This window comes from Acromyrmex echinatior, chromosome 8 (genome assembly GCF_024713525.1).
Source record: "Acromyrmex echinatior isolate Ae372 chromosome 8, ASM2471352v2, whole genome shotgun sequence".
Classification (NCBI taxonomy): domain Eukaryota; kingdom Metazoa; phylum Arthropoda; class Insecta; order Hymenoptera; family Formicidae; genus Acromyrmex; species Acromyrmex echinatior.
This window is the reverse complement of record NC_141859.1, coordinates 6,481,406-6,506,392: the sequence shown is the minus strand read 5'-3', so window position 1 is coordinate 6,506,392 and position 24,987 is coordinate 6,481,406. Positions and strand designations below refer to the sequence as shown.

The 24,987-nt window shown below is 32.5% G+C and overlaps 3 protein-coding genes and 1 long non-coding RNA gene across 6 annotated transcripts in view; 2 read left to right on the top strand and 2 right to left on the bottom strand.

The window, feature by feature from the left end:
- Nucleotides 1-161: 161 nt before the first annotated feature.
- Nucleotides 162-2,764, bottom strand: RabGGTa (Rab geranylgeranyltransferase subunit alpha). Of its 2 annotated transcripts, none has more exons than XM_011053396.2 (7): nt 2,627-2,764; nt 2,346-2,456; nt 2,161-2,279; nt 1,908-2,095; nt 1,517-1,714; nt 848-1,450; nt 162-726 (listed from the first exon to the last, which is right to left on the bottom strand). In XM_011053396.2, exons 1-7 carry the CDS (start codon nt 2,627-2,629, stop codon nt 284-286), a joined length of 1,665 nt encoding a protein of 554 aa, XP_011051698.1. In that variant the 5' UTR covers nt 2,630-2,764; the 3' UTR covers nt 162-283. The 2 variants fall into 2 exon arrangements, with proteins under 2 accessions (XP_011051698.1, XP_011051699.1); XM_011053397.2 differs by having other exon boundaries at nt 848-1,219.
- A 290-nt stretch (nt 2,765-3,054) lies between these two features.
- Nucleotides 3,055-4,307, top strand: MagR (Iron-sulfur cluster assembly 1 homolog MagR). The gene is made up of 3 exons (XM_011053398.2): nt 3,055-3,213; nt 3,579-3,632; nt 3,793-4,307. The coding sequence occupies exons 1-3, from the start codon at nt 3,130-3,132 to the stop codon at nt 4,045-4,047; spliced, it is 393 nt and encodes a 130-aa protein (XP_011051700.1). The 5' UTR covers nt 3,055-3,129; the 3' UTR covers nt 4,048-4,307.
- A 44-nt stretch (nt 4,308-4,351) lies between these two features.
- Nucleotides 4,352-7,042, bottom strand: LOC147908706 (uncharacterized). Its single transcript, XR_015545932.1, has 2 exons — nt 5,853-7,042; nt 4,352-5,789 (listed from the first exon to the last, which is right to left on the bottom strand). It is a non-coding gene; the product is annotated as an uncharacterized LOC147908706 (long non-coding RNA).
- Nucleotides 7,043-7,771: 729 nt separating this feature from the next.
- The window catches only part of scaf (inactive serine protease scarface), a 21,275-nt gene continuing 4,059 nt past the window's right edge, over nt 7,772-24,987 (top strand). Inside the window, exons 1-7 of one of the 2 annotated variants that reach the window (XM_011053400.2) lie at nt 7,772-7,923; nt 8,222-8,577; nt 22,579-22,684; nt 23,039-23,083; nt 23,173-23,393; nt 23,515-23,866; nt 23,944-24,155. In XM_011053400.2, coding sequence (XP_011051702.1) covers nt 22,588-22,684; nt 23,039-23,083; nt 23,173-23,393; nt 23,515-23,866; nt 23,944-24,155 — 927 coding nt within the window. In that variant the 5' untranslated portion in view covers nt 7,772-7,923; nt 8,222-8,577; nt 22,579-22,587. Of the gene's footprint in view, nt 7,924-8,221; nt 8,578-22,047; nt 22,195-22,578; nt 22,685-23,038; nt 23,084-23,172; nt 23,394-23,514; nt 23,867-23,943; nt 24,156-24,987 lie in introns of those variants that run through there. The other variant, XM_011053401.2, reaches the window with a different exon arrangement.

Here is a 24,987-nt window from a genome sequence, read left to right as displayed (position 1 = left end):
AATCTTTTATCGCAATTTTATTATTTTGTATTTATATAGAGTTTATTATAGATGTATAAAACAGAAAGAATAATGTAGTGATGTATGGGAGCCTCTTCTGACACTGAACTGAAAGATTACGTTTTACAATTAAGTTGCTGTGATAAAATCATTCACAATACTAACGTATCTGAATTTGATTTAATATTCTTGTGATAAAAAACAGTAAAAACAGCGAATAGATTGCATAAAAAATTACAATTATTAAATATGTTTTAATCTGTTGTCTATTAAGTATATTTCCTTATTGTAAACATATTTCCACGTGAGAACTTGTGTCTTGAATTTTAGCTATATCACTCTCTTGGCATACTGGATTATTTCGTAAATCTAGTCTTCTTAAATTTTTGTGTCGTTTTATTAAGTTGACTATCTCCTTCATACTCACTAACTTATTATTTCTCAAAGAGAGAACTTCGAGATTATATAGAGTAGGAAAACGTTTCAATGATGTTAAGCCATTGCTGGACAGTGACAGTTTCGCGCATCGTTGTAATGTGGAAAGCTGATATAAAGAATTCTCTAACTGGTTTGCACCCAGATTCACTTCTTTAAAGAAACTAAAGTAGTGATTATTGTGCAATTTCGTCAAATCTAATCCTGATAAATCAATCTTTGACTGTATTTCTAAATCGTTTTCTTCTTTCCACATTTCAAGTAGTTTATACTCCACTAAAAGTTTGCTTCCTAAAAGAACAGATAATATGGATAGATGCATGTGTATAATAAGCAAATAAAAATCAAACAGTTAATAGTATTACTAAAACAAAAAAATTATGAATATTTCATTATAAAAAACATTACTTACGCAAATCTTTGTAATAATTCTTACGAAGACTATCGATTTTTGATAGTGCCGATAGATTATTTAATATGTCATTATAAAATTTGTTGAAATCGATCTTTTTCATCAGTAATGTACTAGTAAGTAAGGCCCACTTGTTATTTGGTTCCATTTCGGAAAGTTGGTTATAGCTCTTTAATTGTTTATTTAATTGTTTATCGTTGCTATTTTGTTTGTGCAAGCTTGAATTATCTTTGTAAATCCATGCACCTTCTAACTCTGAATACAAAAGTTGATATATCGTGTCTTGCAATTTTATAGTAACTTCTTTGGCACTATTCAAATCTTCTAAAGATCTTGCGAACTCTGCGATTCGTAGCTTGGCAAATTTTTCATCTGGATGTAATTGCCATTGTGCATCAATAGTTTCGCCATTTACAATTAATGAAAGTAAAATTGATTTAATCAATATATTATTGTCAATAACAACAATAGCGGTATCTTTTGTAATTTGAGCACGCCATAGTCTACAAGTTGTCATGCACTTATCTAGAAGCCATCTCTGATAGAACCATGCACTAGTGTCATTGGGATCGGTAAATGTTGCATTCATGACTAGATCAAGCTCTGGAAAATATTATATCGTTATTTATCAGGATATAAAATACACAGCACAAATTTCAAACAACTTACCCTCTCTGTACTTATCGTCTACAATTGGTATTTCTTCAGACGTAGTGCCAAACATTTTAGTTAATATTCGACTTCTATAGTGCCAAGATGAGTAATTTGAAAAGTTATTCAATATTTTTGTGGTAGAGAATTCAAACTCTTCCTCGTTAGAGATTCCAGCTTTTTGCACAACAAATTCTCTGTAATCCCAGCAGTGAACTACAGTAAAAAGAAATATATATTCAAATATGTGTCAATTTGTTGAAAGAGCTCACATAGTAAGGTGACATTATTTATCATTTTGATGGCAAAAAAAATCATTAATGTCAAATAACTTGCTACCTGGAAGTGATGTTGCTATATAATAAATATACATTGTAATATACATATGTAATATAAATATGACACTAACAATTTCTTTCATCTATATTTAGGCATTTCGCACACAGGGACAATTCTTTCTTCCAATCTGGTTCGGACATTCGTTCCATCACCCAACATCTTTGATGCCATACACTATAGGACTTGGGATTATCTCTGAGACACTGTTCGGTCAAGCTCATTTCATTCTCAAGCAGTTGTTTATAATCTTCTTCATTCCTGCAATTTCATCATTAAGTTAATTTCATTCACCTCATTAATCAGATACCTCGTTAATGTGTTACCATTCGTTATTCTCGAAAAATTCACGACGGATATTCCACAGTGTATAAATGTCCGAGTTGTTCAACAGCATTCGCTTTGTGACTGACAACAACTCATCATCCCATTTCTTATCTTTCCTCTGAAATGTAAATGATATAATGATCATGTATGAAAATTGCAGTAACATGATAAAACAAGTTAAAACCTTTTGGAATACTGTAGCAATGTCAGTCTTATATTGGACTACTCTGATCGCTCTTTCCCGTTTCTTTATTTCCTCCTGTTCCGCTGTCGTACGCACTTTCACTCGGCCGTGCTAAAAATATTATTTTTCAAACATATATAAATCAAACTAATAAGCTGTCATAATTGCATATCTGCTTAAAAAAATAGTACAAATTCCTTCAATGCGCAATAAAAAAATATCATGGCAGTATATACATTAATTAATCAAGTAAATATAGTTTTTAAAAAATTGCTCTTTACCATCTCGAATATTTTTTGTTCGCTCGTAAGTCAGTAACAGTTGGCAAATTTGTTAGAATGACAATCACAGAACATGGACTATGACTATTACATCTGGAGTCATCGGATTCTATAGACCAGCGACCAATTGCGATTTCTAAACATGTGAAAATCCCGAGTGCAGATGCAATATATGAAAATAGATTAGGAAACTTGGAATAATTAGAAATATTTTAATTTGTTAACTCTCCTTGCGATCTCGTAATTTTGAAGCTCATCTTAAGAAAATACCGTAAACTTTTCAATCCCTTTTAATTTTCAAATTTATTAGGGAAAAAGAAAACGCAGAACAGAAAAAAGGAAAGAAGGCAAAAAAACGGTGCAGAAAGTGCAATTGAAGAAATTCGCGCGATTTGTAATGTGGATGTGACTTTTTATTTGCATTGTGGATGTAACTTAATACGTGCACGTGACACCGATCAGCTGACAGAGTGACAGATCCGTCGCACATCGGTTCATTTAAAATGGCATCCACCACGGTGGCGACCGCTACGATACGAGCTGTGACAGGGAGAAAAATTCTTTCGACTCGCGCTGCGCTCACTCTGGTTAGCGTATTATTAATTATATACTCTCGCATTACCGTTTTTCACATCTCCCCCTTCCTTTTTTTTTCACAAAAAAGCAATTGTTTCGATTGATTCCGTACTCACGTTGCAACCTTTCAACGCATCGCGTAGAAAACAAAAATAAAGAAGCTTGTAAAGAAATGTAGAATATTCTTCGAGTGAGGTTACTTTCCATTGCATTTAATAACGGATTTTACGACGCGTCTTAATTCTAATTGCGTAATTGCTTGTGCTCTACTATTTCGCAACATTGCAACATGCCAAAATGAATAATCAACCTTATCAACCTTTTCAAAGATACATTTTATGTAAATACATTGATAAGGAAACATTTTACATTTTAGACACCCAACGCTGTTAAAAAAATTAAGGAGATTTTAAAGGATAAGAGCGAATATGTACGTATAGGTGTAATATATGAATTATACATATAACAATAATTGAGAAATGTGTAATTTTAATAATTAGGACATATAAAGATTTATAATGAGTTCTTTGAGCTTTAAGAATATGTACTAGAACATAATGTAAGAATTAATGTTTATATTTAATCTGTAGATTGGTCTGAAGGTTGGAGTACGGCAACGAGGATGCAATGGTTTGAGTTATACCCTAGATTATGCAAAAGAAAAATCTAAGCTTGACGAGGAGGTGATTCAGGATGATGTTCGTATATTCATCGATCGCAAGGCACAGCTATCTCTTCTCGGAACAGAAATGGATTACACCGAAAACAAATTAAGCTCCGAATTTATATTCAATAATCCAAATATTAAAGGGACATGTGGATGTGGAGAAAGTTTTTCAGTGTAGTAAAATTTAATGTGACACATATTACCATAGTCTTGTGTGATATAAAATTACGTATAATTTCTAGTTAGTTAAATTTAGGATCTTCAAAATACCTTGTGATATACAGCATATTTTTGTCTTTTCTCACAATTGAAGGACTGAATCTACAATGCAACAGATGTAACAATCGTCACGATTTAATTTATCATCTATAAGTTTTGTACATACCTTGCCATGTTATGTATGTATCTCATTACATAATACACTAATTATATAGTTTATTCATGATGTGTTCATTATAGGAAAATTAAAGTTGTATTAAATCTTTAATTTCTTTTTCCTTTTTCTTACTTGATGTAATATTGAGAGTACAATATATAATTTAAAAAATGTATCAATATATATCTATATTTGTAGATGAAAAATGTATTATTTTTGCAGAAATTTTGCATTTGTATAGATTTAAAACTTATTTTAAATTATTTCTTATAATGAACCAATGTAAAATAAAAAAATTGATGAATCTTATGGTTGACATAAAAATATTAATATTAAATAAATAATAAAAAAGAAAAAAAGTAAAAGTAAAAAGGAAAAAGGGAAGGAGAAAAGGAAAAAAGAATAAAAAGTACATTTTCTGTTCCTTATAATTATAAATATTAATTAATAAATAATATTAATTCTCAAATTTGTTTTAAAATAAAAGTGACCTTTTAAGGCTACTTTAAAAGCGAAGATATCATTATATGAGATATCAACATTTCGTAGAATTGTATTATAAATATAAAAAAGAATTTAATGGTATTTCCGGGAATATTTAAACTTATTCAGTTTATCTGATCACCTTTTGACTTTTTTCTAGGCTATGTGATTCTTCGATTTTTGCATAAATCATTTCGTGCGTTACCAAACGTAACATAAATTCTCCTCTACTTTTATGTCCGTATTCATAGTCGGCCTTATATTTAAGGCTTCTTAAATTTATCTTCAGATGCTCTGCGAATTATTTTATTGGCTACTAAATATTTAAAGATGAATGTCAAAATAAAGATTTAGTATGGATTAAAATACACAAACGATTGGACAATAGTAGACATATATGCATGACTCGTAAGATACAATTTTTGATGGACCATATAGAGTTTATAACTCATAACAGTTGTGACCAAATCATCAATCTAGACTGAAACCAAATCAACAGAAATGGAGTCAGAAAAAGATGAAGAAAACATTCAAACAAAAAACGAAGAAAATAGTTTTAGCAATGAAGAAGAAATTGAAGCAAAGCAAGAAACGTACAAGTGGATGATTATGACAATTTGTCATCCGAGAATGATATAGAAGAATTATTTAAAATTTTGGCATCAAAAATAAAAAAGAAGGAAAACTCCTCAGTAACGGCGGAAAACGAAGTCTAACGCCCATTGGAATTAATCCATTAATCAACAAAGGAAAAGGCAAGAAATGATTAATATAATCAATTCAATAGTGCTTAGCGAAGAGAATAATGAAATGAGCAGCTGTTGATGAATACGTGTTACCAATTTAATAACAAAACGAGATTGGATTGAAAGATAAATTTAAACCCCATACCGACTTTACTGATGAAATTAAGATCAATCAACAACATTATATCATTTTAATGAAACATATTTTATTCAATAAGAATAAATTCCAAAATATCAAGACGGAAGAAAGAAAGATAATTTTTTGACGGATGAGCTGAAGTTAGAAAAGAAAGCCCAGAGCTTATCCGGAGATCCCTAAAAATAAACAAGAAAAAAAATTTAACTGATATAATTTATCATTTCAATAAACAGGATTACCGATGGATAAAGGATCCTCTACATAGAAGTCGTAGATGAATATTTTCCTTATATCTGATTGTGATTGTTAGTTTCCTACGACTTAAGACTCCACGACCATCTACGACTTCTACATAGAAGACCCTTAAGTGTTAATTGCCATGCGCGACTTGTGTGAACTAATTGGAATGAAGCCGGAATCCGAAGAGAAACCTGAAACAAAAGAAAAAATAATTAATTTACCGTTGAAGTCGAAGTTAGATTTGAATAAAATTAATAATACATCTGCTAATGAGAATAATATTTAGAAAGATAGAAATAGAAAACGAAACGAAAAATTAGATATATCATATTTCATCGAAAAACGATAATAATTCAATTCGCAATTTTTAAAATTTCTCTAATGCGTGTAGTGACATGGGCTTTAGTGTATGTTGTATGTTGCATGACGTAGATTGGCATACCATCGCCGTCGTCACCATTTGCCAGTTTATCCCCTTCACATGACGTATAGCATGCCGCGTCTGTGAAATGGCATCCCTGATTATTCTGACGTCCGCCTACATATACATATTTATATTTGGTCTCATTCTTTTTTTCTTTTATCTCTTTTGTAACGCTGTTTTATTCTGGATACCTGCATGGGCCATTTGGATACCCGCCATGACCGCGAAATCCATCCTTCCATTTTTTTTTAAACTCCTTTTTTTTTAAACATGGTATTTACAACTTACAACTTATAAAATGACGATTTTTAATGATGATAATGTTATTGTTGCTTATCAATTTCATTGTGAATTCGAAATCTCTCAATAGATCCGCTGTAATCTGACATTTCTCTCGCTCAGATAAGTAATCTTACACACTGCAGAATTAATCAGATAGCCATCTCAGCATTTAATTCTTTTATATATAACAATAATATATATGAGATGTCGATGTCTCATAAATCATATGTTTATATTGTAAACTGTATGTGTGTAAGAACCGGTCTCATCAACTCTGATTAATAATTAATCGATCGATTGTTACATTGGAACTGACTGATTGCATTTGCTGTTTAGCAGAATTGATCAATCACGGTTAACATTTAATCGATCGATTAGATTAATCGGAGTTGGTGAGACCAGCCGCATTTAATTAATAAAAGTAAAACGGCTCTAAGTCGTATTTAATTAATAAAGGTAAAACAGGACTAATTTAATTTCGTTAAAAATTGAATGAATAAAAATTAACTCAGTTAAGATTAAATTAATTCAAGTAAAATAAGAAGTTAGATTTTTGAAAAACATTTTTATTAAATCAAAATGTTCTAATCTTTCTTGAAATTAGATTACTTTAAATAAAAAAACACAATTACAATGTGGTTCGTCAAAAATACATAAATATATGATATATAAGTATATATATATATATATATATATATATATATATATATATTAAACTGCACATTAATGCACACTATATAAAATATATAGATATTAAAATATATATAAAATAAAAATGCACGATATATTTAATTCAAATTACAAATAGAGAAAATTCCATCTTGAGATCTAGTTGCGAGATTTTAGAGCGTTTCAAATAGGTTTAAGAATTATTCTCGAAGCTCCTACTTTGAACATATAATTCCTAGAATTTTCAATTGCATGATATAAAATCTCGACAATTGATTCATCATTCTTACAATTCGATTTGTCACAGGAAAATTTGCATGAATCAGTGGACTCAGTCATTATGGTATATACGTTCAATGTCATAATTATATAATAGGTCAATGTCATAATTATTTTCACTTTTTATTATTATTAGGATTGTTATTGAAAATTATTATACATCATCATCATTATCCGGCATATGAAAAAAAACGTAATAATAGTAGTAACGTAATAATAGTAGTAACGTCACACCGAGAAGAAATCTCAATTCGCGAAATACTTATCTGCATACACTTGCGAGATGCAGCGCGTTTAGGAAGTAGCTTAGAAATGCGCCAGCTGAGCGCAAAGACAAAACGTAATCGGACGTGACGGATATGAGTTGTTTAGTGTGATAATTTATCGCCGATCAGTGGAACGACTTTTCCTTAACGGTAATATCGACGTAAGAATAATTTTTCACGTTACGATTGATGAAAAAGAAAGTGTTTTTTGATGAAGCACGATTCAAGAATTCGCATAGATAACAAGCAACTATACATCTGCGTTGTGTATATATGAGACATTTAAATTATTATTATAATATATTATATTACATTATTGTCATCATCATATTTTTATTATTGTTATTATTATTATATTTGAGTTTCAGTTTCAGTGCTTGAAAATACTATTATATTTCGATTGTAATTCGATATGTACAAAATGCTCTTATCCTTTTTTTATTTTTAGAATAAAGAGTTTCGTTCATCAGACGAGCATTCGTCACCCCGTGGAAACATTCGACATGGATAATGTCGGCGCGCGTCCGTCTCGTCTGCAGAAGTCTGCAGCCGTGGACGGAGAGTGGCGGGAATAAAATTGGTGAGGTATTTCGGATGAACCAAGAGGAATCAATGTGATGTGTTGACCGGCATAGGATATCGAAGGACAGCGGCGATCCGCACCAAAATGGTAGGGGGATACTGGCCAGATCCGGAGGATGGTATAAGAGAAGAAGGGATACGAAACCAGCGTCAGTTATATTGACTTTCTTTTAAGCAACACGCGCGTTACACACGTATATTCTGCGGGAGGATACACATTAAGTAAGTACACGCACTCAATTTGTTTGCTGAGCACGAGGGTGTGCAAGAGTAACTCACGCTTCGTCGCACTTATCGCGCCGCCTATCCTGCTAGGCCGCACAATCATCGTGAGGATACTTGAAGTACCCAAGTACCGAAACCCGTAAACGTTTCGACAAGCTCGACACCGGATGCTGTGGACATCAAAAAAATACTTTCTTGGTACACCTGCGCGTTTTAATTGTCCGCGAGTGAAGTATTGTTCGCAGCGAAGTTTGTCGAGATTGTACCGAATCGTGTTCCGGTATTTTCAATCTGCACTCTTTCATCCAGTTAAACAACACCAATTAGAAGTAACATTACGTCTATGTTAATTATAATTTTGCACTCAATAATATAAATGTAATATAATATATGATATTATTGAGTGTTTAAATTGTAACATAGATTATGTTATTTTTAATTGATGTTAACTGGGCATTTATTCAATCTGCATTTATTCAACCAATTTGCAAAAATGCTTTTGCTTTCATAAGGAATAATTGATAATAACAAGGAATAGGAAGAGTAATATCAATTCTCATTGTTATTAGTGTAAGAGAATAGTCGTCCTGTTTGTTTGAGTGAAGTTTGCAATATCAGGCAAATCAAATTTACAATTTTCTTGAATAATCGAAAGTGGTTCAATTAATTTCAAGTCAAGTTATTATGTTAGCTTAGTGGATACATACAAAATTCTTACTTTAATTTTTATATTTTGTTAAAATAATGGAATGTCGAAAGGATAGAAAGATCGCTGATTGTAGTATGCTGAGTGCAGATTGTAATGGATAATTTATAATGTTTGTATCACAAACTTGAAATTAGGATTAAGATTGAATTTGACCAATCAAAGCAAAATTTATCAAATTTGACGTTAATTTTCTTTCTTCTGATTAATTAAATTCAATCTTCATTTCCAATCTGATACAAACATAAGAACTTGCACATTCCCTATAAATAGAATTTAAATTTCTTAAAAAATGAAGCGAAAATCCGCATTTCTGGAATTTTTTTGTAATGCAAGATTGTATTATGTTGGCGACGAAAAATAGTCCGCTCACCGTAGATATCGGTCTGCTCCAAAATTAATGTTGGATGTAGGACGTTAGAGATTTAACGTTAAGTATCCTTCGCTTCCTTTCTCCAGTCGATCCGCGCGATGTTTTCGAAAGACGGAAGACGAGAGTCCTTTTCGAGATAAATTACAATTAAATATGGCCCACATAGCCAGCGACTCTCCAATTAATCAATAATATTTTCTCGACCGCAACTTGCAATAACAGCGTACTCGGCAGCGAGGAAAAAACCGTACGCTGAGATTAATGCGTTTCATCAATAAAAATTAATGGGCCATAAGGGAGCGTGTATATGAACAGTGTGCCTAAAAATACTCTAAGGAAACGAGTCCCACTTCTTCCGCGTGCATGCGAAATTCAAAAAGTATTAAGGAAGGCTTGTGATCTCTCTGGGCATTTTAATTTCGGTAGATTAAAAATGGGCAATTTTATGTCTCTCAACGGACGCGTCCGAGTCGACGGAATGTTGTTTGATATATTGACGGCTAGTTGAAGACGATCCGACAGACATGATTGAATGAACTACAATAAATTTTCATATTTTTCAAATCACTTCGTTATTTATTTACTGGTTACTATTTACGACGGAGGAGATTATCTATTTGCCTTTCGTCTGTCTCTTTCGCAGCACGAATAATTTAACGTGGACGCAAAAATTGCGCGCCAGATTTATGGGAGAGAATGTAAAAAAGAATTTCACGATACGAAACCCATTTCAAGGGTCTGCCCCCCCTCTGCGCTTCTGTTTGTCAAAATTGTTTCAAAATGCTAATTTTAAATGCCAATAAATAAAATCCGTAGGCGAACATATCGTACCGGAAAAGATAGTTTTGTTGAAATATCGAAGAGGTTTAGATACAGGTCTGAAAATAATTTTGTTGAATCATTAAAATAATTATGTAAGATACTCAAAACGTTAGAATATCATCATATTTGATATTCCTGCATGATTATTTTGATGGCCCATAAAAATTATTTTCAGATCTGTATCTAATTAAATTTTTAAGTCTGCAAAATCGTTCTTTCCATGTAGAGTTTTTTCATAATTTGTAAATTTTGAGACGAATATAGTATGAATTAAATAAGAATGTGGGATAGTGGATCCTATGGATCCATCTTTGGAGCCTTGAATCGGCCCGAATTTTAAAGATTTGATCTATTCGCGCCAAATATTTTTTTGTACCATTCCATTATCTTCGCAATTGATCAATTTTGTTTACAACGCGTTGATAGGTTAGTTGTTCGGACAAGTGGTATTAGGTAATTCCGTCTATGAGATTTTGAAGTGTCCTCTTCCTCAAGCGCGAATATGCATGCGAATAAAGACGTCGCTTCGATAAATAATGAAAAATCATTTCGATACATCTGAAATATTCATATACTTTGGAAAGCGCTATTTATCTCGTTTTACGTACGTTTTCGAAAACTCGCCTTCACTTTAAATTTCTTGCAGTGAAATTTCAAATGAAAATATTTCATTTTTTTAAAAAAAGTGACAATTTTTATTTTTTTTTAGAATGAATTTTTATATATATTTCAAAGGAATGAAATCTCATCCTAAAAAGAGTAAAAATTGTTTCTCTTTTTCAAGAAGTGAAGAGTGGTTGTATTTTCATTTTTTTGGAGTGAGATTTTACTACAAGAAATTTAAAGTGTTCTCTCTTCAAGAATTCGTAAAATGCGCATATAAAATTTTGTGAAGTCTGACTGAAATATCGAGACAAATATTATACATCTTCAGTGTCGAATTCATTAAAATTTATCAAGTTTGAGAAAAGGAGAAAAAAAATTGGTTAAAATCCATGACTATCTTTTTAGATTCGTCAGTCTCGTAAAGATGCATAGAGAGTGGATTGACAAAAATAAATGCAAACTAGATTTGCACAGAGTAGAATAAGATCGAGTTTAGATTGAAGATGATTTGGAAATCTGATTAAATTGATCACAACCGTGGTTTTTCAATGTATTTGTAATTTAGGATTTTCGCTAGGAAGTTTCGGTTACCTCAAATTTCATGAGGAACATGAGTCTTCGTGATGTAAAATCGTTTACTGAATATCCTGTACAGATAAAAACGTGACATTGCATCGTGATAGCCGTTGACTTTCGATCCGTTAAACGGTTACAATAATGATTCATGAATTACATCACAGCCCACGCGCCAAATTTTATGTGATAAAAAAGGGTACTCTGTATAAAAATAACACCGGTAATTTCTCGAATAATCTCATAATAAAGATCGTAAGGCGGCCTTGCGTAGGCAGTTAAGTCGCAGTACTGAAGTAACCTTTATAAAATTATGTGGCAATCATAATTTGAACTTAATTAAATACACTGCGAGTTCGCGTCACAACATAATCGTGCGATTTAAAATCGTTTCGAAGTTATTTTTAAGCGAACAGCTGCAAATAAAAAACAGTCTCCGTTCCTTTGCCGAAAATTTCATCACATTGATTCAAATTTTTATTGATCAGAAAGTGACAATTCTTTGCGTTGTATCGCACTTTATTACTGATTGTTTTTGTAATTAATTTTCATGCAAAAATGTACTATTGCATATATTTATAGTTCTCTATACATGTAGTACATATCTATATATTATAAGTCTTCTTTCCAATAAATGAGATTGAAATGAGTGAAATAGATTCAGATTTTCAGAAGTATGCATTCGTGAACATTAAAATGAACGTTAAATCCTTTTGAATCCTAATACATTTTTATTTATTTATAAGAATTGCATAAGCACACTTTTATACCTTTAATTAAAAAAAAATTCAGCTCTTTGAATGCATTGTGAATACTGCTCAATTCAAAATTTTAAAAAGGAAATGCAGTTTTTCAATTCAATTGGATCTAAGAAAAGTAATAATGGACCATGATTGCGCTATTGAAATTTCGCATTCGTATAGATTTAAATGGATTAAAATATTAATTTATTTTAATTCATTCTCTTACTAAGTATATGTATATTTATAGATTTATACAATATATTAAACAATTAAATAAGATAAAATAATATAATGTAAGAAGGTACATAAATTGAAATAATATTATTTACGTGTTTTTTTATTAGGAATGCGAATAATTTTAATTAGAATTACAATTTTTGCATTAATTAGAATTACAGTTTTTGCATTATGAAAAAATCTTCGTTCTTTTATTACGCGGATGTTTACAGTTGTTCGTAGCAAAATCTGGAGTTGTGCAGAAATATGGATTCCAATGAAAAAATGTTCTACCAGAATTATTTAAAAAGTAACAGTATTAATGAAATTCTCGAGATAACAAATTTAATAAATAAATAAATAACAACAATTGAGAATTGGCGTGAACAGTGCGCAATTATTTACTATTTTATGGATTGATCCTAATCATTCCAAAGTGAATACTAATAATTCCAAGTGAGCAATGTGTGGGGCCCATTTAATTTAATTCCTCATAAATTTGTCCTCATAAATTCATTCGTCGAATGCATAATAGATATACGACGTGTCATAATCGATCGAGTTGGTTCATTGCTGCATCGCTATTTCAGTGGGACGTTCTCTTTTTACAAAAAATTCGATCCGCAGCTTCTCCGACACCTTTCCGACGCTATTATCAAAGATACCCACGCATGTAGGCGCCCCGTTATGTGAATGCAAAAAATAATGGATTGTGTATTGTATCTTATAAGACTTTGCATTCTTTAGCGCGAACGTGTCGCACAGCTATGATACACGTTCTTCTTCCCCCTAAAAGGAAAAGGTCGTGTTACGAATTTGGTTATTATTTCAGCATTTTGCAATTCAAACAGGCGTTACCGGAAATTAAGCTGAAAAGTCGAGGTTATGCGATGGGAGGACATTTGGATGATGAACTGGATCTCTCTCTTCATAAATTAATATTGTATATTATTGCTCGATGCCAGGGGCAACAGTTCCTCAAGGCTGATGTAATTCCTTCCTTCAGGTGCTCTGAGGATAATTAATCGTACATTATCCCTTGTGAGAAACCAACATGAAAACGAGCTAGTACCCAGGGGGGCTCGTACACGAAACTCTCATATTTCTACGTTGCTTTCTCCTTTTCTCGCGAAACGTGCAATTAGTTAGCTATTACCATGCGCACTTTGCAATTAGTCAATTTCAAGGCGCCATTCTTACGTCAGCTACTACATGAACTTGTTTTTTTCGCCTCCCATCTGAGGAAGCATTTTTGTTGATGATCAGTCATGTCTGTTTGGATTCGAGATTCGATTTAATAGCCATTTTAATACAATCATAAAATATAATTAGTTTCTAGCTATAACTTTAATACATTTTATGTATATCTTATTTTATTTCCGTTATGAAAATATAGTCTTGTTTATTTTTATTTTATTTATAATATCATACGAGTTATATCGTATATCTGGATTCATAAAATGATTCAATAAAAGAAGAGATTTTAATAATTTTGTCATTATAATATATTATAGATTATTTTTATTACATTACTATATACATATATAACTTAAATTATGTTAGTACATAAATTAAATCTTATTAAATATCAAGAGCTATATTGTTTGTATAATTTAATATGTAATATATTGCTATTTTGGTTCTGTGCAATGAATATATTTCAAGTCGAGAAAAGTAATTTGGCGCGCAGTTTGTGGAATCAGAAATATTTAAAGCGTTTAAGATCTGCTTCTCAAAAATTCATACTTAAAGTTACTCTCTCTTCGGTCCATTTCAAATTGTAATATTGTTTAAATCTTATCATAAATACAACTTATATCTTTTCTTAAGAAGCTTTTTCACAAATCTTTATAGTAGTAAATAAGGAAGTACAATATATTTTAACCGGTAGCGTCATTAATGAAATGCTAAATATGCATGTCTCGCGCGTGCCAAGCAGCATCTGTGGTCCAAAAGAGGTCAACGGCGACTTGATTTCATTGGTAAAACGTAATTACAGATTTCTCTTGCAAGACGAAAACATCTTGATATAACATTCGCGATATAACATTTACGACGCACGGATTGCTTTGCTACGAATCTACGCATCACCTTTATCCATTGGTCCACCAACTCGCTCGGGATGGCGCAATGCGCCTTGAGATTATGAATAGAATCCATGTCATGGGACTACGCAGAAGATTGCGTGGAAATACGAGTTACGGCGAAAATCGACGGAGATATTCATATTCAGATACTGCCAATAGCGAGTCTAAAGCCCGATCAGTTACAGTTTCAAATGATTGCTGGAACAAAAGGGAGGGACGTTTGGAAATATCGATTCTTTCCGCGCGTGAAAAATTCGTTCTGAAAAGACTCGACGAGATAAAATAACTAAATCGATCTATTATCAAGATCTAGAACGGGATCTCATTGCATCATCATCCTCCACGCGAGAAAACATTGGGCGCGTGAAAGTGTCGGATAAAAATGAGACTGACCAGTTTCTTTGGCATCGGTTTATTCTACTCACTAACACGCTTACGGAGCAAGAGCAGCGGTCATTTAAAATCGACAGATTTTACACACACGGATCTGCTGTACACGGATCTTACTTTTGCTCTCTCGTTCAGTTAGTTAAAAAAGATGTGACGCTAATTGTTTTCACTAAATGATTCATATATCAAGCCACATACTACAACAATCGATGAGAAGTTAAGCTCGCTCGCTCGCAGTTGAATATAATTAACGTAGCATATAATTATCGGGACATTTTTGTGTTGTTACATCTGTCAGCATCAAAAAACGTAAGTGGAATTAAGCGATGAGGTAGGCTTTTCGGGGTGTCCGAAAGACGCGCGAAAGCAACTCGACGTCGCGTCGCCGAAGAATCCGGACCTTTGAACTCTCCGGCTTGTTTATGTAATCCTGGCAAGCCCCGGCGCCGAGACATCATCGGACAGTGTCACGGATGCGTTCGATATTTCGTAAGTCCCCGGCATATTCCCGGGGATCGCGCCGATGCCACACGGAGATATAATTGAGCCGGACCCAAAGAGAGACGGATACAGACATGCGGGGAGGGACGGCCATTCCTTGATTGCTTTCTCGTTTTACGTTTTGCGGGTGGATCGGGTCTGACGGGATTGGTCCGCCGTCGAATTGAGGAATGCAAATAACTGGCGAAAGTTAACTTAATTATGAGGTCGATCGGCTTTTATCGAGTGAAAAGCTAGAGGAGACCCGACGACGATTCGATTAAATCGCCCACCCTCGCTTTATTTTTCGAATCACATATTTAATCCTCTTTTTGAAGATAAATGGCAAATTTTATTTAAATCGAACCATAATTTACTGACAAAATTCTATCAATAAATTTATATATTGGAATATTTTTATTGCTCTTGATAAAGTTTTCAATTATCAACGGAAAGCCGTGGAATTATTTCGTGATCTTTTTTTTTATCGTACATCATAGTTTTATGTGAATAACATTTTTACACATGCGGATTTAAAATTAATTCGAAAAATCCATAATTCCTCTTTTTATTCATCTTTTTAAGACTTTATTATTTTTTCGGCGGTGAATAATTCCATAGTTATTAAGATCTCGATGTTGAAACACGGTTCTTATTCGGGCCCCTCCACCCCCTTCGACATAAATGCTCGAGAGGAGGAGCATCTTTTATATGGTCGGCAACGACGTGCGGGAACAATATCTCGATCCTGATAATCGCCGACACGCAAGCAAAGACGAATTTCATAATTCACGCGTGGATGACATCAGAGAGAGACGCCTTATTATTTAGCGACCTTGCTCCTTTCCTGCGGACCTCGAAACAGCCACAAGACAGCCACACGCACCCGTGTGCCGGCTGCTCGGCCGCGACAGGAACTTTCCCAAAAGTAAAATGCATACCGGGCGAGAGTAATAGGAGGTCAAATTCTCCGGCGTGAGAGGAGAACGTCCGAGTTTCCGGGAAGTGAACTGCCCGACTTTTAATTTCTCTCCCGCAGGTTCTCTTCTGCGACGTCGCTTTTTGACATGTGAAGGGATCCTCTTATTGCCACGTTCAATCTCATAGGAAGAAATCGTAGATTTTTATAAGATATATCTATATAAGTCACTCTTAGTTCAACTAAAAATGTATTAGGTACAACGAATACACACAATTTTTTTATCAAAATCAATCGTAAAAGGGACAATCATGAAATTGCCATTTTATACACAAATATCGGAATAATTAATCTAACAATAAGTGAAAAAGAACTGACTTCTGATGAATACAGTCGATCAGAATTAAGTCGAACTTTTTCAAATCTTTGGAGTAAGGTTCACTCCAAAAATTGAGACAGAAGATTAAAATTGATTGTATATTTATCTTGATTTTTCTTACTAAAAAATCTTGATAAATATGTCGCTTTTATAATCTTTAATAAGAACAATTGTGGTTACTGATGCAACACAATTGTCCGAATGAGAATATAAAGAACTGCATCGAGTATTTAGACAATCTCATCAAAAAAGAAGTGAAAAAAATAAGAATATTTTATTTCTTTTATGTGCTTCGCTCATTTCCAATCGCGCATATCGTCTCATCTTTGCTGTCGCCGGACTTCATCTACAGGAGGCCGAGATCGAAGGATAATGTCAATATCAAACTGTTATATCGCATTATCAGACAAGAGCGTTTGGAAAGTTAGATCGATGAATGCCGCAGGATCACTTTTTTTATTTTTCTCATTTTTTTTTCGCGAGGTGCTTGCACGGCCCGAAATTCAGACGACCCAGAAACATTATACATCCATAGTATACTCCAAATTAGTATATAATAAGTGATTTCATATGTATTTAGTTTTTCGTACAAAATAACATTACATTATACATTTAAGGATACTGTGATTATATAATATCAGCTAAAAGTATTAGTCAAACAATCAACAAAATGAGCTGTAATATTACTTAAAAACTTTTTAAAACAAAACAACAAATAATTTGATTCATATAATGATTTTATGCAAGATTACTATATTTTTCTGTAGTTTCCGATCAATAATTTTTAACGAGAGTAAGTGGAGTAAATAAATTTTTATTTTAAATGAATATTTATTATTGTTGATCAATACACACACACACACACACACACACACACACACACAATCCGATTAAAAAATTTCAATTCGTAATATTACTTTTTTATCAAATTTGCAAATGAATATTATAAAACGCGATTTTATATCAAAATCAAGACAAACAAAAGAATTAAGTAAGTAACTGTAATAATAGAACAGTCCATGAAATTTATATATTTTTGGTATTGTTTTTAAATGCGACACCTACATCCTTAAAGATGTAAATACATTTTTCTAATATGCTGCAGAATATTATTATTACTATATATTATTTTTTACACAGAAATCTAAGTTACACACATATATGAAATCAGTTATTACGTATTTGGATTGGCAATATCATAGACAAGTAATCGAACACAGAGAAATCGAATAATACTCACGATCGACTCTTTTTTCAACGTAACAGCAATTCGAAATATTCGCTCTGACGCAACAAAAAGCAATCTATAGCTTCATTAGACGCCCATTTATTAGCCGTTACAAGAAAAAGAGAAATGTCCCTTTATTTGAATTTGTGATTAATGAGATGCTAGACATTCAAAATATCAGACTCATAACGCTAACATTTCACTTAATAGAGTGAAAGGCTTGACAGAAACGTCATATTTTTGAAGTTACTTTTTCGTCGAGAGGATTTCTACCTGATGATATTTAAATAACAATGTAAAATGAATATAAATTTGTGAAAACACGTTAAAATCTTCTTGGTTAATTTACCTGTGAAATAAATATACATTTAGAAAAATAATTATAAATGCCGCAGTAAAAACAGAAAGAATTTAAAGAATGTTTAAAACTCGTTTAGATCTGACATTTTAACTATTAGACGATAAATGCAATAACACACATAACAACCGAGAAATCTTGTTAACATACTATAAATTGAAAATTAAGGCTATAAAATTCTGTAATTAAAAACCGGAAAGAACCTTTACGGAGCGTAATTCCGTTGACATAAAGTAAATTCATTCTTTTTTTATTACCCATTTTATTATCCATAATTATTTAAATATATGTACTTTTTATTACCTGGATAATCTACTCTTTTGCTGAAAGAATGCCGTGAATGCTCGCAAGAAAATACATCTCGATAACCGAAATCAATATCCGACTATTAATTACGATGGCCGTATTAATTATGTATAGCGAGATATCGGGTATCGGTGAAAGTATTTATTGATTGACAAATCGAAAGTAAGTTTCTTGGCAGCTATTCGGTTGGTGATTGGTGTTATTAATGATGACGTGAATATTTAAGTGTTTACACTGATGCATATTACATCCACATTACAAAAACGTTCGATGAAATGCGTCAAAATCAACGGATTATTTATGCGCTTTCGCGCATAATTATGTCGCAACAGAAAGAGGGAGAGAGGAAAAGAGAGTGAGAGAGTGAGAAAGAGAAAGAGTTAAGGGAAGAAGAGAAGATAAAAAGAAAAGAATTTTCAAATAGTTTCTGTGCTAAACGAGGGTATATGCAAATGTGTACGTATAAGAGAGCTCATTCCCGGATCTTCAATTCGGAATTTCAATTCGTCTCCATACTTCGAGTCATTAGGACGGTCGCCGGATTATGCGCGAAATTCGACAAGTCTGATTTGTGCGATACTCGGGTAATCTGCGTAATTCAATGAAAGAGAAAGTAGTAGCACTAATGTATACGTGAAAGTACGTGGCCGGGGATACATTTGCAAAGGAATATTTGACGATTGGAATCCCTGCTCGGTGTCCAGTTGTCCACCAGTGGCGCTTATCATGGAAATCGAACGCATCGTGAATTTTCGGCGTTTCGGCTACACCTCGAATACTTTCTCCCGGTCAGAACATGGCGCCGTTAATCCTTCGCGATCGGTGTTATTATTTTTATCGCCGCTTTAACAACCGGAAAGCAGTACCTTAGGCTCGAAAGTTGAAAGCAAAGATTCCGGTTGCGAGACGTCGCGAAAGCCTGGAAGAAAAAATTACAAACATCCGAATCAATCAATTTTTTGTCAATAGAAAGATAAAAATATATAAATATAGCCAAAGGCATCTATATATCTATATAAATTATAAATAAGTCATTACTATTAATTTAATTTCTTGATAAATTATATTTATAAATGTATCTCTTTCTATTCCATATTTATGATATATAAGTAACAGTGTGTTCTATAGTGGAAATTGATAAACTTACACATAGAAAGTGAAAAGAAATAGAAAGCGATTTTTTTAATTAATTACTGATATCGACCAGAGGAATTTGATTTCACCCAAATGATTCTCCTTAAATTTCTACGAAAAAATTTTCATTTCTTATATACGATTGTAACTGTAGAAATTATCTCGAAAAAAACACACACACACACACACACGTCATCGTTTAAACTTAACATATTTGATGAGCGTGTCGTATTGAATTTTTTACGGTAAATGTTAGGTGCGAAGAGCATATAATTTGCGCGAGTCACTCTCACGCAAACCGTTTACGCATTGAATTGCAAAACATATACTTAGATCATCGGAAACCTACGAGACTGGGGGAAATCCGTAATGAGTTCATCGAGTCGTTTTCTTGTCGGTTCTGAATTCCACGGTGACTTTTTTTGCGAGATACACGTGAGAATGACTCATAAAATTTGATAGCTCAAGATAGATGTTCACGCGTAATCCGGTAACACATGGACGCATATTAATCAACCTTTGTCGACATTGCCGAACAATTTATATTTTATATATAACTCATTAATGAGAATAACATTATCTTTGACGAAAAAATATTGGGTGATCCAATCGCAAATTTAATTTTTATTTAATTCTGGCAAAAATTAGGATTGGAATGTGAATCAAATGTATTATGCCTGTTCTACACTAGAGTCGCAAGTTGTAAGCCGTAAGAAATTGGCCAATCATAGTTGAATGTGAGAAAAATCGATAATTAGTTAATTTTGTACAACTTATAGCTTGTGACCTTACTGTAGAACAGGCTTAAAGAGTAGAGTGGTAGAAGTATAAGTAAAACTTGTAGAAGACGAAAATTAAGACAACGTAAAAAAAATCTAAACCTTGTTTACATTTTGTGTTTCAATTTTGTCTCTTACATTAATTCATTTTTATTTCTTTTGATGAAGAATATATATTTTTTAAGTCAAACATATTGTATTTGCCGAAATATATATGTACATTCTCCAACGGAAGAAATAGAAGCAATTAAATTAATTTAGTCAATAAATCATTTTTTTGTCAGTGTAATTAAACAGAATTAATGAAGGAAATTTAACAGTTAGCTTAAATTGAACAGAAATTTGATTGTTACATTGTCAACAGAAAATTGTTGGCTTTGTGACCCTGACCTGACCTAATCCAGCGGGATGATGTCATTGATAGAAGGCATGTGTTAGCATGGCGCCTACGCTCGGCGAACATGTAAATAAGGATCGTATTACATATGCGATTTGGGCATATCGCATAATTTTCATATAAATAAGCAGAGCGCTTAAAGATCCTTGAACGCGATTATTTCATCGTTAGAAAATATTAGACGATACGAATATGAAAGTGTTATTATTCATACGCCTCGTCATTGATATCTGTCCAGCCCATGTGCTTATATAATATTAGAAATAACATACAAAGTGTATTAAAAATTATTTCTTGTCACTTCGTGGATTAAATGTCACTTGAGAAAATAATCATCTCGAGATGTTTGCATATATGATTATACAATATATTATTCGTGGCAATTATCTGTATGTATTGCGAGATTCTGAGATAATATCAGGCAATATTTATAGATTATATAAGAATTAGAGATTGTAAATGTAGATAGCAGATTCATATGTCGCAAAACGTAAATCTTGTCTTCGGTCATTAACTTCCATTTGGACAAAGTTCACATTAAAAATTTAAAATTAAGCGGATAGGAAGCCATGACATTTAAATAACTTAGATTATTTTTTACTCAGGCCTGAGATTTTCTTTTGCTGATGTCAATTATTAAATGTGTAAAAATAAAAAAAATAAAAGAAAATGCTTACTTAAGGCAGTACTTTACAGATTCATAATCAATTCTTATCAAGATTGTCTTAAGTAATGTCTTAAGACGCTAATGCGGTGGTTCGTAACATCTTAAGACTTAAGATGATCTTAAATATAAGAATCAACTATGAATATCGGTCTTTAGAGAATCCTTCAGATTAGCATCTAAGACATTACTTGTGATGGTTTTGAAATAAGAACTGATTATGAAAACCTGTCTATGTCTCACTTTATATCTCACGGAATTTTCTCACATAAATTTATATCTCATCGATGTCGCTAAAGACCGCGGATGAACCATAAATGAATTACTCCTACGTGAAGCCTTGTTCCCACGTTGTCTGCAGAAGCAACTTCTGCAGTCACAATCCTCCGCCGTGATCTCCCGCTAGAAGCTCGGAACATCCTGGTGCCGTTCTAGAACGTTCCATTCCTTTCAGGTCAGTGGTTGTTAAAACGGGCTAAAGTGTAATAAAATTATAATATAATATTCGCGCAACGATCATACTTCTCGGTCTTAAAATAATTCATCGCGTCGCCTGCGCGTCCGGGAAAGAAAAAAAGCGTTGTTGCAAAAGTTTGCACACTTTTACATCCTATGTGATACGAGATATTCGAGAAGAACCAGTCACGATCACTACAAGAGGCGAGCAAAAATCCTTTCCTTTCTTTCTTTTTTCTTCTCTTCTTTTTCTTTTTCGTAGACATCATGTGAGATGTGGAATTGACGTTAATGAAATCTTGGTTTATTTACTCGCCGTATGTGATTGAATTATATAAAGTTCGAGATAATTACTTAATATTGCTTTTTTTCACTTTTTTAGATTTCCACGATGATACCATTGCTAGAAATGCTATTAGTTATAGTAGCGTTAGCTACGCACGCACGTGGACTCCCCTATAGAGAATTGTCACCTCAATTGCAGACACGTGAGTAATGCAGACTGGGAATTCGTGTTTAATTTTTTTTTATCTATATCACAAGTTTAATAATTTCATGTGTTATTTTATAATTTTTCATTATAAATTTTCTATGAAACATGAAGTTCGAGAAATCTCATCTTTCTGTTTATATTTACTAAAGTTTTGTCTCGTAATTTAAATTGCATTTAATTTAAATTGTATTTAAAAGAAATTGTGAGCTAGAGTGTCTCAAAAAAGTCAACCACGCAAAATTATCTTCAATGAGGTCGTATTTCAGAAGACGAGCTCGCCTGGTATGGCGATGATCATATTTCCCAAACACAAAACTACCCTATATTTACAAAGATAATATTGTTTCAGAACAAATTGATCAAGCGCAATTTAATTGGGATCAATCGCAGCAAAGTAAGACTCTAATATCACGTTATTTATTTCGCTTATTTAATAAAATACTTTATTTAATTTATTATATCGTTATAATGTTATTGTTGCAGATAAGTTCGAAGAATATCAAACGCATGCTTCTTCAGAATCACAGAAGCAACTTAATCTTGATTATACGTATCAACCTGATCAAACGTTGCAGTCCAATCCTAGCGCCGTAGATGGCTTCACCATCAGTTGCAGCGGTAAAAATAAAATCTGCGTGGCCAAAAGTCTATGCATCAACGGATATGTGCAGCCTTCAAAGCAAGGCTTTATTCGGCCAGGACAGGTGAGATCTCTTTTCGTCATTTCTTGTCGCTATTAATAATTTTTTCCCGCGTACACATTTTAATATTAATCGAACTCAACTCGCAATTCAGACTTAATAACCTTCTAATATTTGCACGCAGGTGCAAGAATGCAAGCTCAGTCACGAAGCATGCTGTACCGTGCAATACAATGTGTATTATCCATTCGATATCGATCCAATTAATGCGGTGAAGGATAATCAGTATCCGAAACCTACTCTGGAAAATGATGAGAAATACGTTCCATTCGGAGATAATAATCAGGCAGACGTGACCGAATTATTGAAGCCTCCGTTAGAAAACAACGTTAACATATTGCAATCCCCATCGGACAATAGATTCGATATCGAGTCTGCTAATCAGCCTCATGTCAACGTAAGACCGACCGAAGAGATATCAGTCGATTACAATCATATACCCTCCGATACGAATCAACGGGAACAATATCAAATAGGTATGCGATAACACTGTTGGCATGTTCTTCAATATTTCTTTTTTTTTTCTTTGTATTAATATGGATTGGCATTATAGGTGATAGTAGTGCTAACGATCCAGTAAATTCCTTCCCATTAAAATCAGCCCCTACGAATCCGAATTCCGCGGTCTTCCAATTGACGATTCACATGGGATGTGCGGCCGCCCTGCTTTGCGTAGAAGAGCAATACTGTACGTTAGAAGGAACGATTAGTCCGCAACCAATTGCGCTTAGCAGCAAGGAACTTCTACGACGTGTTCCCTTAAGTGTAAGCAGTATAAAAAACATTTTAGTCAAAAGACGTTTTAAGAAGGTTTTCCAGTTTTTTTCATAATATAAGGATTTAAATTGAAAAGTTTGTAATTAATATGTAAACATTTCTGAATTTTTTCATATTTTTTGATTAAGTAGATTTCTTTAAATAATTTTCTAAAATAGCTAAAATTCTTATAAGAAAGAAAGGTTTAGTTAATATACAATAATTGTAAATAAAATATAAAAATTTTGAAGAGTTATATGGATACAAAAGGATGAAGTTTAAATAAGAACATTTTGGAATTAAAAAAATGAAATTTCACCATTCATTTTTGTAAAAATATAAAATGTTTACGAATTACTTTAATTACTTCACTTTAAATATGACGTTACACTAGTGAAAAACATGGTAACGTCGTTTTCATCAGAATTATCAATATTCAAATTTAAATAATTACTATAAACAATTTTTCTTCGATACTTTTGCACATAAATATTTATTTTTATTATAAAGATTATTTTTTAATGGAAAATTATAGTTTTATTACTAAAATTTTATTCATTATTTATTCTTTAGAAAATGACAATCGCATTTTGCATCCTTTTGTATTCTTGTATTAAGATAAGAAAAATTATATGATATTATACTCCTTTCTTTAAACTTTTTTTTAAACTGTAGAATTTCCTTAATTATCGAATCGAAATAATTTGAAACACAAATTTGACATTACAATTGTACAGGTTTGATAGTAATATAATTTTACATGTTCCAGATCAATAATAATTTGTAATAATTGCCGATAATAAAAATATTCTAAATAGTCAAATAAAGATAAAATGATTAA

Bases quoted from the DNA above. Each gene is read 5' to 3' on its own strand.
- RabGGTa (XM_011053396.2), bottom strand. The intron at 2,280-2,345 runs GTTTTAACTTGT...TTTACATTTCAG, and splicing joins TTGCTACAGTATTCCAAAAG to AGGAAAGATAAGAAATGGGA. The intron at 727-847 runs GTAAGTAATGTT...CTGTTCTTTTAG, and splicing joins GAATTATTACAAAGATTTGC to GAAGCAAACTTTTAGTGGAG.
- MagR (XM_011053398.2), top strand. From the start codon at position 3,130: ATGGCATCCACCACGGTGGCGACCGCTACGATACGAGCTGTGACAGGG. The intron at 3,214-3,578 runs GTTAGCGTATTA...TTTACATTTTAG, and splicing joins CTCGCGCTGCGCTCACTCTG to ACACCCAACGCTGTTAAAAA. The intron at 3,633-3,792 runs GTACGTATAGGT...TTTAATCTGTAG, and splicing joins TAAAGGATAAGAGCGAATAT to ATTGGTCTGAAGGTTGGAGT.